Source organism: Bos javanicus, chromosome 2, assembly GCF_032452875.1.
Source record: "Bos javanicus breed banteng chromosome 2, ARS-OSU_banteng_1.0, whole genome shotgun sequence".
Classification (NCBI taxonomy): domain Eukaryota; kingdom Metazoa; phylum Chordata; class Mammalia; order Artiodactyla; family Bovidae; genus Bos; species Bos javanicus.
The window spans coordinates 26,965,312-26,977,761 of NC_083869.1; the positions used below are offsets into that span (position 1 = coordinate 26,965,312).

A 12,450-nucleotide genomic window follows, 5' to 3' on the forward strand; every position below is an offset into this window, starting at 1 on the left:
CAGACAATCAGATTTGAACATTCCATGAACAAAGTAGCCTATATCCCCTACGAATAGATCACTTAACTATGTTTATGTCATGCTGTTGATATGCCTGCCTTTACACAAGACAGGATAGCACGTTGCTTATTTATTTTGGGAGTAGGTAATTGATCTGTATATTTACTTAATTTCAGGTTAGTTAGTCAAACATTGAAATGGATAATTTAGCATGATTGCTTAAATAGCTGGGGAAAGTATAATTATTCTTCCAACCCCCCAAATTATTCCTCTACCACCATGGGCTTGTGAAAGAATAATTTTGAGTCTTCTCCAAGTTGGGCTGATGTTGACTGCTCTCTTAAAAAAAACATGATAATGGTACAGCACATAATGTATGGGGAGGCCACTGGTCAGGTATTTGGGAAAACTGAGGACCTCCAACTGCCAGATTAGTCCCCCAGGGAGAAGTAGGAAAACTGCAGGATATACTGGTTGAATTTAATGAATTTCTTTAAGTTATATTCTCTTTCTGGTATCACTAGGGGTATCACTGCCACTTGGAAATGTGGCAACTTTGATGCCAAGTTTGTGTACTCAAGATTGGCTGCAGAGATTTTTTTGTTTTTTGGCTTTTGTTTATTGCCGGAGAAGAGCTGTACCTGACATCTTACAAATAAGTTACAAACAAAAAGCCAAGATGTTGGTCTATATCTAAGAATAAGGAACCATAAATTGCTGTACATGATTTAGTAATAAACAGGGACTTAAAAAAACTGTAGGGTGTGAAACTGAAAAAAAAAAAGCACTATCACACATATGAAAAAGTTAATCATGACGTTATTAATCAGCAATAGTTACCCTTAGCATTCTGGTCTTTTCTGTGGTTTTTTTCTATTATATATACTTTTGGTAAAATTTTGTTCCCTTGTCTTTGTTACATTATATTACAAATATTTCTCCAAATCATTTCATTCTTCATAACTATTTTAATGAGTTCCTAATATGATATATAGATATAGATACAAGAAAGTTTATAATCATTTTTCACATTGGACATTTAGGAGGCTTGCAATTTCATTTATCATAAATACTACTAAGATGAAAATCTCCACACATAAGATTTTAAATTCTCTGCCTCCTTCCTTAAGGGATAATAAAAGACCCAGAAGCTTGTTAAAGTGTAGAAGTAAAAGTATTAAATTAAATTAAAGAAGTATTAAATTTAAATTAAATTAAAGAATAAGTGCTTTTAAAAAGCAGGATAACTGTTGTCAAATTGCTTTCCAGATTCCTTACATCAAGGTACCTTCTAGTTAGCTGTGTGTGAAAATGACCTTCCTGCAAACCCCAAAACAGAATATAATCATAAAAGTGTTTTCCTAATTGTATATATAAGTAATTTACATCCTTTGATTACTAATTAGTGGGATACTTTTTATTTCATCAAAAATTTGTATTTCTTTGAAATACCTGTGTGGATAACTTTTTAAACTGGCTTTCTCTTGCTTGTGGGATTACAGGATGTCGCAGTAATGAGTTTCTGTGCCAACCTGGGCTGTGTATTACTGCGTCCTGGCGGTGTGATGGGACCCGAGACTGCCCAAATGGCGCGGATGAAATTGACTGCCGTAAGTGAAGAGGGGCGGGGCTCAGCGCTGTTATGAGTGACAGAAGTATTTCAGCTGTAACAAAGACAAAGAGTTGTGACTTTAATAGTTTGTACTGAGCTCCAATCTTCAGCGTTAAAGTGGCATTAAGAATTCAGACCTCTTTGAGGAAGAGGTTCAGTTCACATCAGTTTGTGTCTTATCCAAACACCTTGGTAGGGAACCAACTTTCTTAGCTGTTTTCTGAAGCGTATAAGCGATTATTTCATATTATTCAATCTGCAAATTTTGTGCACAAACAAGAACAAAAAAATAATGTCTGTACTGCTGTGATTTGTAATTCAGGGAGTCTGTTTTCATAAACAGGATGTAGTAGATGTAGCAGGATGCAGAGGAACTTGTGTGAATTACTGTAAAGAGGTCACAGAAGTGGCTAGTGCAGTTTATATTTTTTAAAAATATAGTTAAAAACATGATATAGACACCAAATTTAACTTTTTAACTTACAAGTAATTATGAAAATCATTTTCCAAGTATTTCTTCATTTATTTCTGTCCATAGTATTCTGAAGTAGTTTTCAGATGAGGAAACTGAGGCATAGAGAAGCTAAGTTACCTACTGAAGGCTTCCTGCTTGGTGTACTAATCCCAACCCTTATATCCATTTTCTCTCACCTTGCCATAGGAGATCTATCACACTATTGCAGTTTCATCCATTTCGATAGGTGAATAGGCGATGATTATAATCCAAAAACCCAGAAGGCAGGTGAAAATTCGAGTTGTTTGCCGTCCTCTGGCACAGCAGAACACACTTTGGTATTTTGTTTGGATGACAGTGCACTTTGAGAATGGGAGAAGCGTGGGGCATAGGTGCCATGAGGTACTTCTCAAATTTTCATGCAGTAATGGGTCACCTTGGGAGCTTGTTGAAGTGTAGGTTTTAATTCCACATGCTCGAGGTGGGGTCTGAGATTCGGCATTCTGGAAGCTCCCAGGAGATGCTGATGTTGCTAGTCTGGAAACCACACTTTGAGTAAGGGAGTAGTTCTGTTTGTAGAGACATGATCATGTGTTATCCATTTGCCTCCTGGGCTTACTGAGTTCATTTTAGGTTAAACACTAGGAGCAGAAAGGTAAGAAGAGTGTATCCTGATATAAAGGAATAACAGTTACACCAACAGATTTGTCAGTGTCCCATAGCAATGATAATAGCAACATACCAATGACAATAGTGATTGCAACTAATTTGCGTGGCGCTTTCACGTATGTTGGGGCTTCTGCAGTGGATCAGAAGGTGAAGAATCTGCCTCCAATTCAGAATACCTGGGTTTGATCCCTGGGTCAGGCAGATCCCCTGAAGAAGGGAATGGCAACCCACTTCAGATTTCTTGCCTGGAGAAGTCTATGAACAGAGGAGCCTGGAAAGCTACAGTCCATGGGGTGGCAGAAAGTCAGACATCACTGAGCAGCTAACACTTCACATATGTTACTCTTCTTATTTTTTACAGCAATGTGAGAAAAGTATAGACCCCATTTTATGATGCATACATTGAGATTCAGAGAACCTGCTCAAGATTTTAAAGCAAATAAATTGTGGAAATAATAAAATGATTTGATTTGGAGTCTTATTTTCCAAATCTCATGGATTTTACAGTTTATCCTCATGCTTTACTATTAGTTATTACAATACAAAACACTTCAAGTAATGTAATAATTATAAACTAATGGTTGATTTTATTAAAATTAAAAATGTAATTAAAATTTAAATTTAATATTGTTTTGGTCATAACCTTGTATGTGTGTTTTTGTATGTATATATGCTATTTGTTTTATTCTCTGGAATTTTGTATCTCTTTGGATCATCATTTTGTTGTGATACCATTGAGATTATTTGACAGTGAACACTGGCTAAGGTCCACAGGCTCTAAGGTTTTTTTATATTTGCTATCAAATATATTGAGCAGTAGTTGACATACTTCCTTTAAAAGGAGTATTGCTTGTTGGTATAATAGGGTGGATGTTTGACACAATGAGTTCTTTTCTGGTTTATTTTAGCCACCAGTAGTTGCCATTCCAACCAGTTCCTGTGTCCGAATGAACAGCTCTGCATCCCTGAGAGCTGGGTGTGTGATGGGGAAGATGACTGCAATGATGGTGCAGATGAACGTCGGCATTGCCGTAAGTGCTTGTAGAGGAGTCTTGCTATGGCCCTTTGGACACCTTAAATTCTAACCTTTACAAATACAAACACAATGAAATGATTCTTTGTAAGTGAAAGAAAAGTTGGGCCTTGAAGGACAAGGAAACCTGTGCCAGCCATCTCACCCAGGGGTTGGATGATACTGAAAGTGTGAATGTGCTAAAGGTTTATCAATACATCCCTGTGATTTAGACTCCCAGCATTTAATTTAGGTTATGTTACACTTAAGAGTGAAACAAAACACTTTTTGGTGTCTATATGTGAGGGTCTTCATTTATCTGGCAGTTGGATGTTTTGGCTGCAAAGAATGAAAAATGTAACTCAAAAATTTAAACAAAAAGGGAATTTATTATCCACACAGCAAGTATAAATGTAGCATTGTTCCAGGATTGACTGGAAGATAATGGAAAATCTCCGTTCCTTGAATTAATAACATCATCCAATTTTCTTCCACTGTTCTCCTCTGCTGTCTTTTTAGTCTGTTGGCTTTTCATGATTGCATGAAAGCTGTAGAAGTCCTGAATTTTACATTCCCATAATTCACATTTCGATATCTAGAAGAGAAAGCATTAACATCTTGATGGATTGAGATGGAGAGAAGATACAAGGCTGGACCACCTCTAGCTCTTGACCTCAGGTGTCCTCTGGAAGTATCCAGCTCTGATAACTGTGTAGCGTTCATCTTTGAGCTTTTCCACATTCTGTTTCATTAGATGCACATCCCACAAATCAGTGGACATCTGTCATCACTCTGTGTTGGTTTTGAGATAGCCACGATCCTGTTGCATTTTCTCATAGTCATTGCCCACAAAGATCAAAGAAGAAACAGATGTTTTGACGAGTACTTCATGTGAGAACTTGTTTAGTTGTTAGGTGACTAGAAATGGAGATGCTATGGGCTTCAGTGGGTTCTGGGTATATTTTTATTTAAAAAAATTGAATTTAGTCCAGGAATTTTGAGGCCAGCACGGAGTATGAACTCTTCTCAGTTGGGCCACTAGATGCTTTCTTTTGAGGAAAGTAATGGAAATTCTCAGTACTCATGAGTTTGACTTTGGTGTAAAGTTAAACGTAGACTGTATTAAACAATCTGTTAGGGCTTGTCAGTGCTGGTCATGTGGTCTGCCATCCAGCAACAAAGAGATGGTGGTCCTTGGGACAAAGTGATTAAGAAGAAGCCAGTGAAATATGTAGAACTGTGAAAGGTGGTGGTGTGGTGGTGACAGATTGCAGTCTTGAGGAAGGTACAGACAGGAGCTGATCAAGGCCAAATGGGAGCATGGCATATCTAAATCAGGTCCAGCTATGAATCAGGATTTAAGGTAGATTAGCGAAATGGGAGCGGGGGCCTGCTTCAGAAGTACCGAAAGGAGGAAGGAAACGTAGCAAGGATAGTGGGGAGCAGGAAGAAATCCTTGTTTCTAGGAAATCTGTCTGGGCTCTGATATTCTCTGACTGGCCTCTCAAAGGTCCTAGAGGAAAAGGATGACCTCCATGCTTGATTGTGAAGCTCCCGAGAGCAATGACTATGCTTTATTCAGCTTCTATCCCTAAGGCTTGCTATTCTGTGTCACAGGTAGTAAGTTCTTGATAAATGGACACTGACTGAATGAATGACTGGTTATTTATCTTTTGGCTCCATATGCCATTTGGTTCCATTTCCCCTTGCTGCCGGCACAGAGCAGGAAGAAAGCTGAGCTGTAGATTGTGATGCGGTGTGTGGTGGATGACCTGTTGCTAATACTGCATAGAGGGGATGGGAACTGCCAAGGGCCACTGCTTGGGGAGATTCTATAATTTGTAAGCGATGCTATTTTAAACGGGTATGGATTTCATAAGGTAACTCTTACATTTTACATTTTGTATTGTGTTTTCATCAGATCATATTTCCCCCAAATGCGTCTATTTTTTATGTGGATAATTAAAAAGTCCCATCATATTTCCTGTGTTAAACTCACAGAGTAGAATTCACATGAAACAACCATTCATTCGATTTTGTCTGATTTATCCAGAGACAAATTTGATAAACTACTGATGTTCTGCCTTCACCTACCATAATCACCTACCATTTAAGCCAGCTTAAATGTCTGTTTATAAAACTGACACATATTCAGTGTAGAAAGCTTATAAAATAAGTCTTCCATATCTTTCACTATCTCCTTGAATTTTCTCTAACTCATGTCCATTGAATCAATGATTCTATTGAAACACCTCATCCTCTGTTGCCCCTTTGTCCTCCTGCCTTCAATTTTTCCCCTTTCAATTTTCCCCCAGTATGTCTCTGGGCCTTTTCCAATGACTCGGCTCTTTGCATCAGGTGGCCAAAGTCCTGGAGCCTTAGCTTCAGTATCAGTCCTTCCAGTAAATATTCAGGGTTGATTTCCTTTAGGATTGACTGGTTTGATCTCCTTGCAAGGGGGACCTTGATTAATACCTATACTTGCAAAATTCTTATTTCATCCATCCTTTTCGCTGTGTAGGTTTTCAAGCTATGTTGTATTCTCAACACATGTTGCTAATATAATTGTCTACACTCACAAACTTGAGTGTTTCGGGTATTTTGATAGTATGCTTGTCCTAACAGCCTTGCTTTCACATTGTAAGATGTCTTCCTTTGGGTAACCAGGTGCTCTACCTGGTGACCCTATGAATTTTACGTTCAGTGTATGGGTTCCTTGCCTTTACTTTTAAATTTCCTCGTTCATATTTGTTAATGTTGTCACATTTGTTAATTGATCTGTGTTCTTCAGTAATTATAAAGTCATACATTTTTCCTTTCACAGCTGGAATAACATGCTCCAGCCGTCAGTTTACATGCGAGAATGGCGAATGTATCCCAGGGGAGTTCAGATGCGACCATTCCACAGACTGCTTAGATGGAACCGATGAGAAAAACTGCCGTGAGTTCCTTAAAGCCTTTGCCCTGTATTTAGTTTCGCCTTTGTCCCTTTGGCATTTTAATCAATTCGTTGATGGATAAAAATGCCTACAATATGCCTCTTGTTATTGAAATCTCTTGGCAGATTCTTTTGTGGATTAGAGGTGATGTTCTGATAGGAGTCTATTTTTAGCAAGACATTCTGAGTGTGTCCTGCCTTAGCACATGAAGTTTCTGTATGTCTTGAAGAAACTTTTAACTTTATTTTTTTCGGCTTGTTTTCTTTCTTTCTTTTTTAAATAAACTTTAACATAGAGTTACACAAAGTCAGTGAGTACAAAACCCTGTTTGATCAATTTTAACTTTTATTACATTACGATGGTGAGCTTCTAGGTCAAATGTCTTTGGCCAATAAGAGTTTTTCTGTTCCTGTGGACTCAGTGTTTTCCAGATTACCTTTGCAAAGGCTTTCTGTAATGGAAGAATGTATCAGTTTGTAACTGATCACCACAAGATAAAGCATACAAATCACAGTGTTCTACATTTAATGAATATTTAATTATTACCATAAGCAAAATAAGAAAGTGAAATCATAGTGCATAATTTACTTCTTACAAATGAGTAAAGAGTAATCTGCCTCTCTTGAGACTTATATAGAATTTTTAGAATACGAGAATATACTAATTATTCTGTTGTGTCCTTCCTCTGGTTCATCTAACTCTGTCTTTAGCCTCAGACATACTCATTTTCTCTCAAAGCCCTTATAAGTCTACCATTTCATACAGTTTTCCAGAGCTTCCTTGAGTTTTTATGTCTTTTCTCCTGGCATTCCTTCTGGTATACTGCATTTTAAACTTTAAGGAGTTATTTCGTATTCTAATAATCAGTGGATAGATTTTGCACTTTAGAAATCTTGATCATAAACTTCTTGGTAATTATGTCTTCACCTAAAAATTTAAGTTTTAGTCTATTCTCCTGAGGCAACTCCTTTATTATTTGATCATTTTGATATGATTTTAGTTCTCTGGACTGTCCCTAAGTTCTTTCCTTTGGTAGACTGTATGAGAAGCGTACACTTTCCAGTATGGCACCATGCTTGGAGTGGGAGCTGACAGACTGGTTATGAGCACATTGCTTGTGTTTACTGTACTGTACAAACTGTGCTCTTGATGGAAGAAATCCTGGTATGTATGCCAGGTCCATGCTGCAGCCTATCATCACACAGTACAATAAAACAAAAGAAAAAACTTCTCCAATGCTTTCTTCCCTTGTATGTTACTTTGCTTTGAGAGGAGGCTCTGCTATTTGTCTTTTTGTCTCTGTTTCCTAGCAGTTCTGGTATAATTCTGTTGTAATTTCCAACTTACACGTTTTCTTTTGAAAGAGATTATGTTGCCTCTATTTCGGATCTTCTTTAACTTGAGAAGATTTATGGAAAATTTAGACTTAATTTAATACTGGCAGTTTTAGAGACAGCGGTGTATGTCTTTAGGTCACAAATAGTAAGTCCAGAATCGAGGGCTCCCCTTTGAGTACTTTGTAAGGCAAACAATAAATCCTTTATGGTGGCAAGTGAAGAAAATATTTTTCATTAAGAACAGAGACAAATCATACATTATATTTTGCAGTATTGTGTAAACTTCAAAGTGTTATGTAAATTCCAGTGGTTACTCTTATTAGGCCGCTCACTGAGAACAATCGCACCAGTATTACAGCACTGTCTTATGAATAAAGTAACTGAACCAGCAAGGACAGAGTGGCTTGTTCAAGGGTAAGTGGTGTGTGGCAGGGCTAGAGCTCAGCTCGTCCTCTGGTCCAAGTCTGGTGATTGCTGTTCATGAAGGACTTTATTTACAGAAGGAGGAAGTCCTACCTTGTGCAAGAACAAAATGGGTGACCTGTGCCACCAGCCTGCATCTTTATCCCTTATTTAGGAATGGATAAAAAAAAATGAATGCTTTATTGCAATGCAATGGGACTTGTGGAAATGCTATTTTAGGCAAAATAAAAGGCAGCCAAAACAGACTGTTTGGATTTATTCCATGTGAACACCCTGCAGCCAAGTCTCAAGTCACCAATACAACTGCCTCATGACTTTGCCAGTGGGCCTTCTGGAAAAAAAGCTGGCAGGGTTCAGGTAGCTCTTATAGGAATGAAGGAAAGGAAGTGAGTTTTGTAAAATGTCTGGGCTGGAGTTCATAATCAAGATTTTGTTTATATTTTTTTTAAGTACATACAAATAATTGTCGAACTAGAGTTAAAGCTCATTGTTTCTGGAATCATACAAGTCATGAATCCTTCAGGGTTCATGGCCCTGAAGTGAATCTCAACATGTAAGGGGGTTTTACAATGAGATCTCTTTCTTCCTATTTTTCTCTACCTTGTTTATTTATTGCTACATGTTATTTAAGGACTAGTATAAAAGAAATTTAACAAATCAGAGGAAATGAAAAAAAAATCCTTGTACTTCTTGTTAGTGCCTTGATCTCCTGGCTATAGCCAGGTTTGTATAAGAAGGAAAGGAATGACCTGGATCAAAGTGTTTAATAAGTGCCAGCATGCAGGGGGCAGGATTGCCCTTATTTTGTTTTCCCTCTTTGTTTGGAGATCCTGTGGGAAGTGAGAGGGCATCAACCACTATCTTATTCAGTTTTCACATTAGTACTACGAGGTACTTTACAGAGATCCCTAAAGATCATCAAGAGGTAAGGGTGGATGAACCAAGATATTAACCTAGGTCTAAATCCTATGCCCGTGCCCTTGGGATATTTTTCTTTTGTATAAGATGTTTACAGAACATTTTGCCTCCAGATTACATAGCTATTTTATTATTAAAATGATACATTCAAAGCTTTTTATTATGGAAAGTTTTAAATGTAATCAAAAGCAGAGTGATTGCATCAGCTTATAGCTAATTTTGTCTTACCTATATCTCCTTGTTTTTCTTTCCATTATTTTGAAGTAGTTCTCAGATGTCATACAGTTTTGTCTTTAGGTAATTCAATATCTAATTGCTAACATACAAGGAAAGACTAAAACATAATGCTATCAGCTCTGCGTGCGTACTCCATCACGTACGACTCTTTGTGACCCCATGGACTGTCGCCCACCAGGTTCCTCCATCCATGTCCATGGGATTTCCGAGGCAAGAATACTGGAATAGGTTGCCATTTCCTACTCCAGGCATCTTCCCGAACCAGTGACAGAACCCACGTTTCCCACATCTCCTGCATTGGCAGGCAGAGTCTTTACCACTGCACCACCTGGGAATCAAGTAATCAGATATCCATCCAGTTTTAAAAAGTTCTCCAATTGGCTTATTATTTTTTATTTGAAATAAAAACCCAAAGAAAATTTATATTTTCTTTAGACAAGTCAGTTAGCAACTGACTTGTCCTGGAGTTGCCCATATTTTTATTTATTTTTTTGCTTATTGCACTCTCTAATGTTTTTAAACTGCCTCATAACTGTACTTCCTGGAAATTGGTAGTTAGATCTAAAATAAGTTTCTTCAGTCTTAAAAATAATGACATTTGGGTCCAGTAATTATGGTGGGGAGCTGGCTCGTGCATTGTAAGACGGCTCTCACTGTCCTCTAGTGGCCTGTGTCCACTGGAAGCCAGTAGCACCTCCCAACTGTGAGAACCAAAAGTGTTTCCAAACAGTGTCAAATGTCCTCTGGGAGCAGAATTCCCTTCTCCTGCTCTATCTGAAGACAGCACTATCTAGAAACTTGTATAGTAGCAAGGATGTGTGTGTCTGTATGTGTGTAAGGACACCAGCACTTTGTATATAAAGGTATGCATTTCCATCAGGAGGCACCTCATGTCTAACTGTCCCTTTGTGAGATTAGCAGCCACTGATGGTCATGTTAAGATCCATTTAGTCATAGGGGTACTTAGCTATTTTAAACATCATTTCCAATATATATCAGCTGTTTATTAGTTGTTCCACATGGTGAAGGATTAAGTGAGGCTTTGCCAGAAATCATTTTTGTGACACTTTGTTCTATTGTTTCTGCAGTCATGATGCATAGGAGAATTACTCATGTACAGACAGAATCAGTTTATGAATATGCCTTTGTCTATTTCTCAGGAATAATATTGTCTGTAGAAATGAGTCTTCTAGGCACTAGAAACACTTAAATATAGTGATGGATGTTGGAAAATTGCCAAGAAGGACTTATTTCTTTTCCCCAAATATTTGAAAGGATCAGGAAACTTGACTCTCTAGTTCATAGTCCTGCCTGTCAGCTCAGCCCCCTAGGGATATAGTTCTTACTCCTTCAAACTTTTAAGGTCAAGATCTTGAGCTGTGTCAATTCCAGGCACTCTTTTTACAGAACAAAGAGTGGTGTGTAAAGGTCCACTCAGGCAGGGAGAAGGGAGAGGAAAGAATGAGTGAGATGATGAGGAAGGCAAGGGTATGAAGTCCCAATAAAAGGATTATCCTTGAAATAAATTGTTTCTTATTATATTTGATCTTTTCGTCTGCTGTGTCCCTATATGCATAATGCAGATATTTGTGGTTATTCTGCTGTTTGGGAACTATCTGAATTGCGTGTGTGTGTGTGTGTGTGTGTGTGTGTGCGCGCGCGTGCGCGCATGCATGTGTGCTCGTGTATGTGTATAGCTGTGAAATAGGTAAAAGTTCATTTTCCCTAAGTTATTTTGCTCTTCAAGCTGGCTACCTGTAAAGTGGCACTTTCTATTAAACAGCTTCTTAATAATTATTTTTTAAGGAACAGAGATTCGAAACTGCCATCTTTGTTGCTTTTAATGAGATTAGCATCAAGGGAAACCCACTCACTCAGAGTCCAAGATAAGCATCAGAACAGTACAGCAATTATGGGTCATTCAATCATGGGTCATGCACTGCCTTTTGGTTGTTCAAAAATAGTATAATTTTTTCTAGTGAAGTAAACAGATTATTTCATTTTTATCAAGTGCCATATTAGCATGCTTTTGGTGCGAGTAAAACTACTGCTAATTATCATTGGTTTGTAGCCTTCTCTTTTGTTACTTAGGAATGCCAAAGAAAGGGTCAAATCCCTGTTACAATGAAGGCTTTCTTGCTGGTAATCAGCAGTGTTTGGTCTGCCTGCCACTGGGGTGGCTTTGTCTCTGACGTTTTATTTCCATTGACGTTCTGTTCTTTAGAATTTTGTATACTTTGGGCTTCCCAGGTGGCTCAGTGGTAGAGAATCCAGCTACCAATACAGGAGACACAAGAAATGTGGTTCAATCCCTGGTTGGGGAAGATCCCATGTGTAGGAAATGGCAGCCCACTCCAGTGTTCTGAAAAATTCCATGGGCTGAGGACCCTGATGGGTTACAGTCCATAGGGTCGCAAAGAGTTGGACATGACTGAGCAACTGAACATATACCTCCCTCTATATATGTCTAACTGCTGAAACTCCAGTTGGGGGCATCATTGGGGGTGGGTAGTGAAGCAGAGAGATAAGTCATTCTGTGAACAGTTATGCCTGGTGACAGACATGTTCATCAAATTCAGCCTTGCTCTTACTTTCTCTCTACTGCAGGCGAGAAGGAAGAAGCAGAGAGATTGAGCCTTTTTTTTTTTTTTTTTTAATGATTCTCACAGTTTGAGATAGGATTCAGAACCCTGATTTCTTGAGGAAAGAGAAAAATCTCCTATTTAGTCTTCATCTTGCAAGCACATTATAACTATCTCTCATCTCTTAAAAGATGTTAAGATCTGTCTCAGCTGTTACATAGAGTTGTCTTTAATAACTGTCTCCATTTCCTCTTTCTTCCTTGAACT

At 38.1% G+C, this 12,450-nt stretch overlaps 1 protein-coding gene across 1 annotated transcript in view; it reads left to right on the forward strand.

Moving 5' to 3' along the window:
• LRP2 (LDL receptor related protein 2) overlaps positions 1-12,450 on the forward strand; it is a 176,519-nt gene that overhangs the window by 32,621 nt on the left and 131,448 nt on the right. The window contains exons 2-4 of the mRNA XM_061435989.1: positions 1,503-1,610; positions 3,644-3,766; positions 6,572-6,688. Of these exons, the coding sequence (XP_061291973.1) occupies positions 1,503-1,610; positions 3,644-3,766; positions 6,572-6,688 (348 nt within the window). The remainder of the gene's footprint in view (positions 1-1,502; positions 1,611-3,643; positions 3,767-6,571; positions 6,689-12,450) is intronic.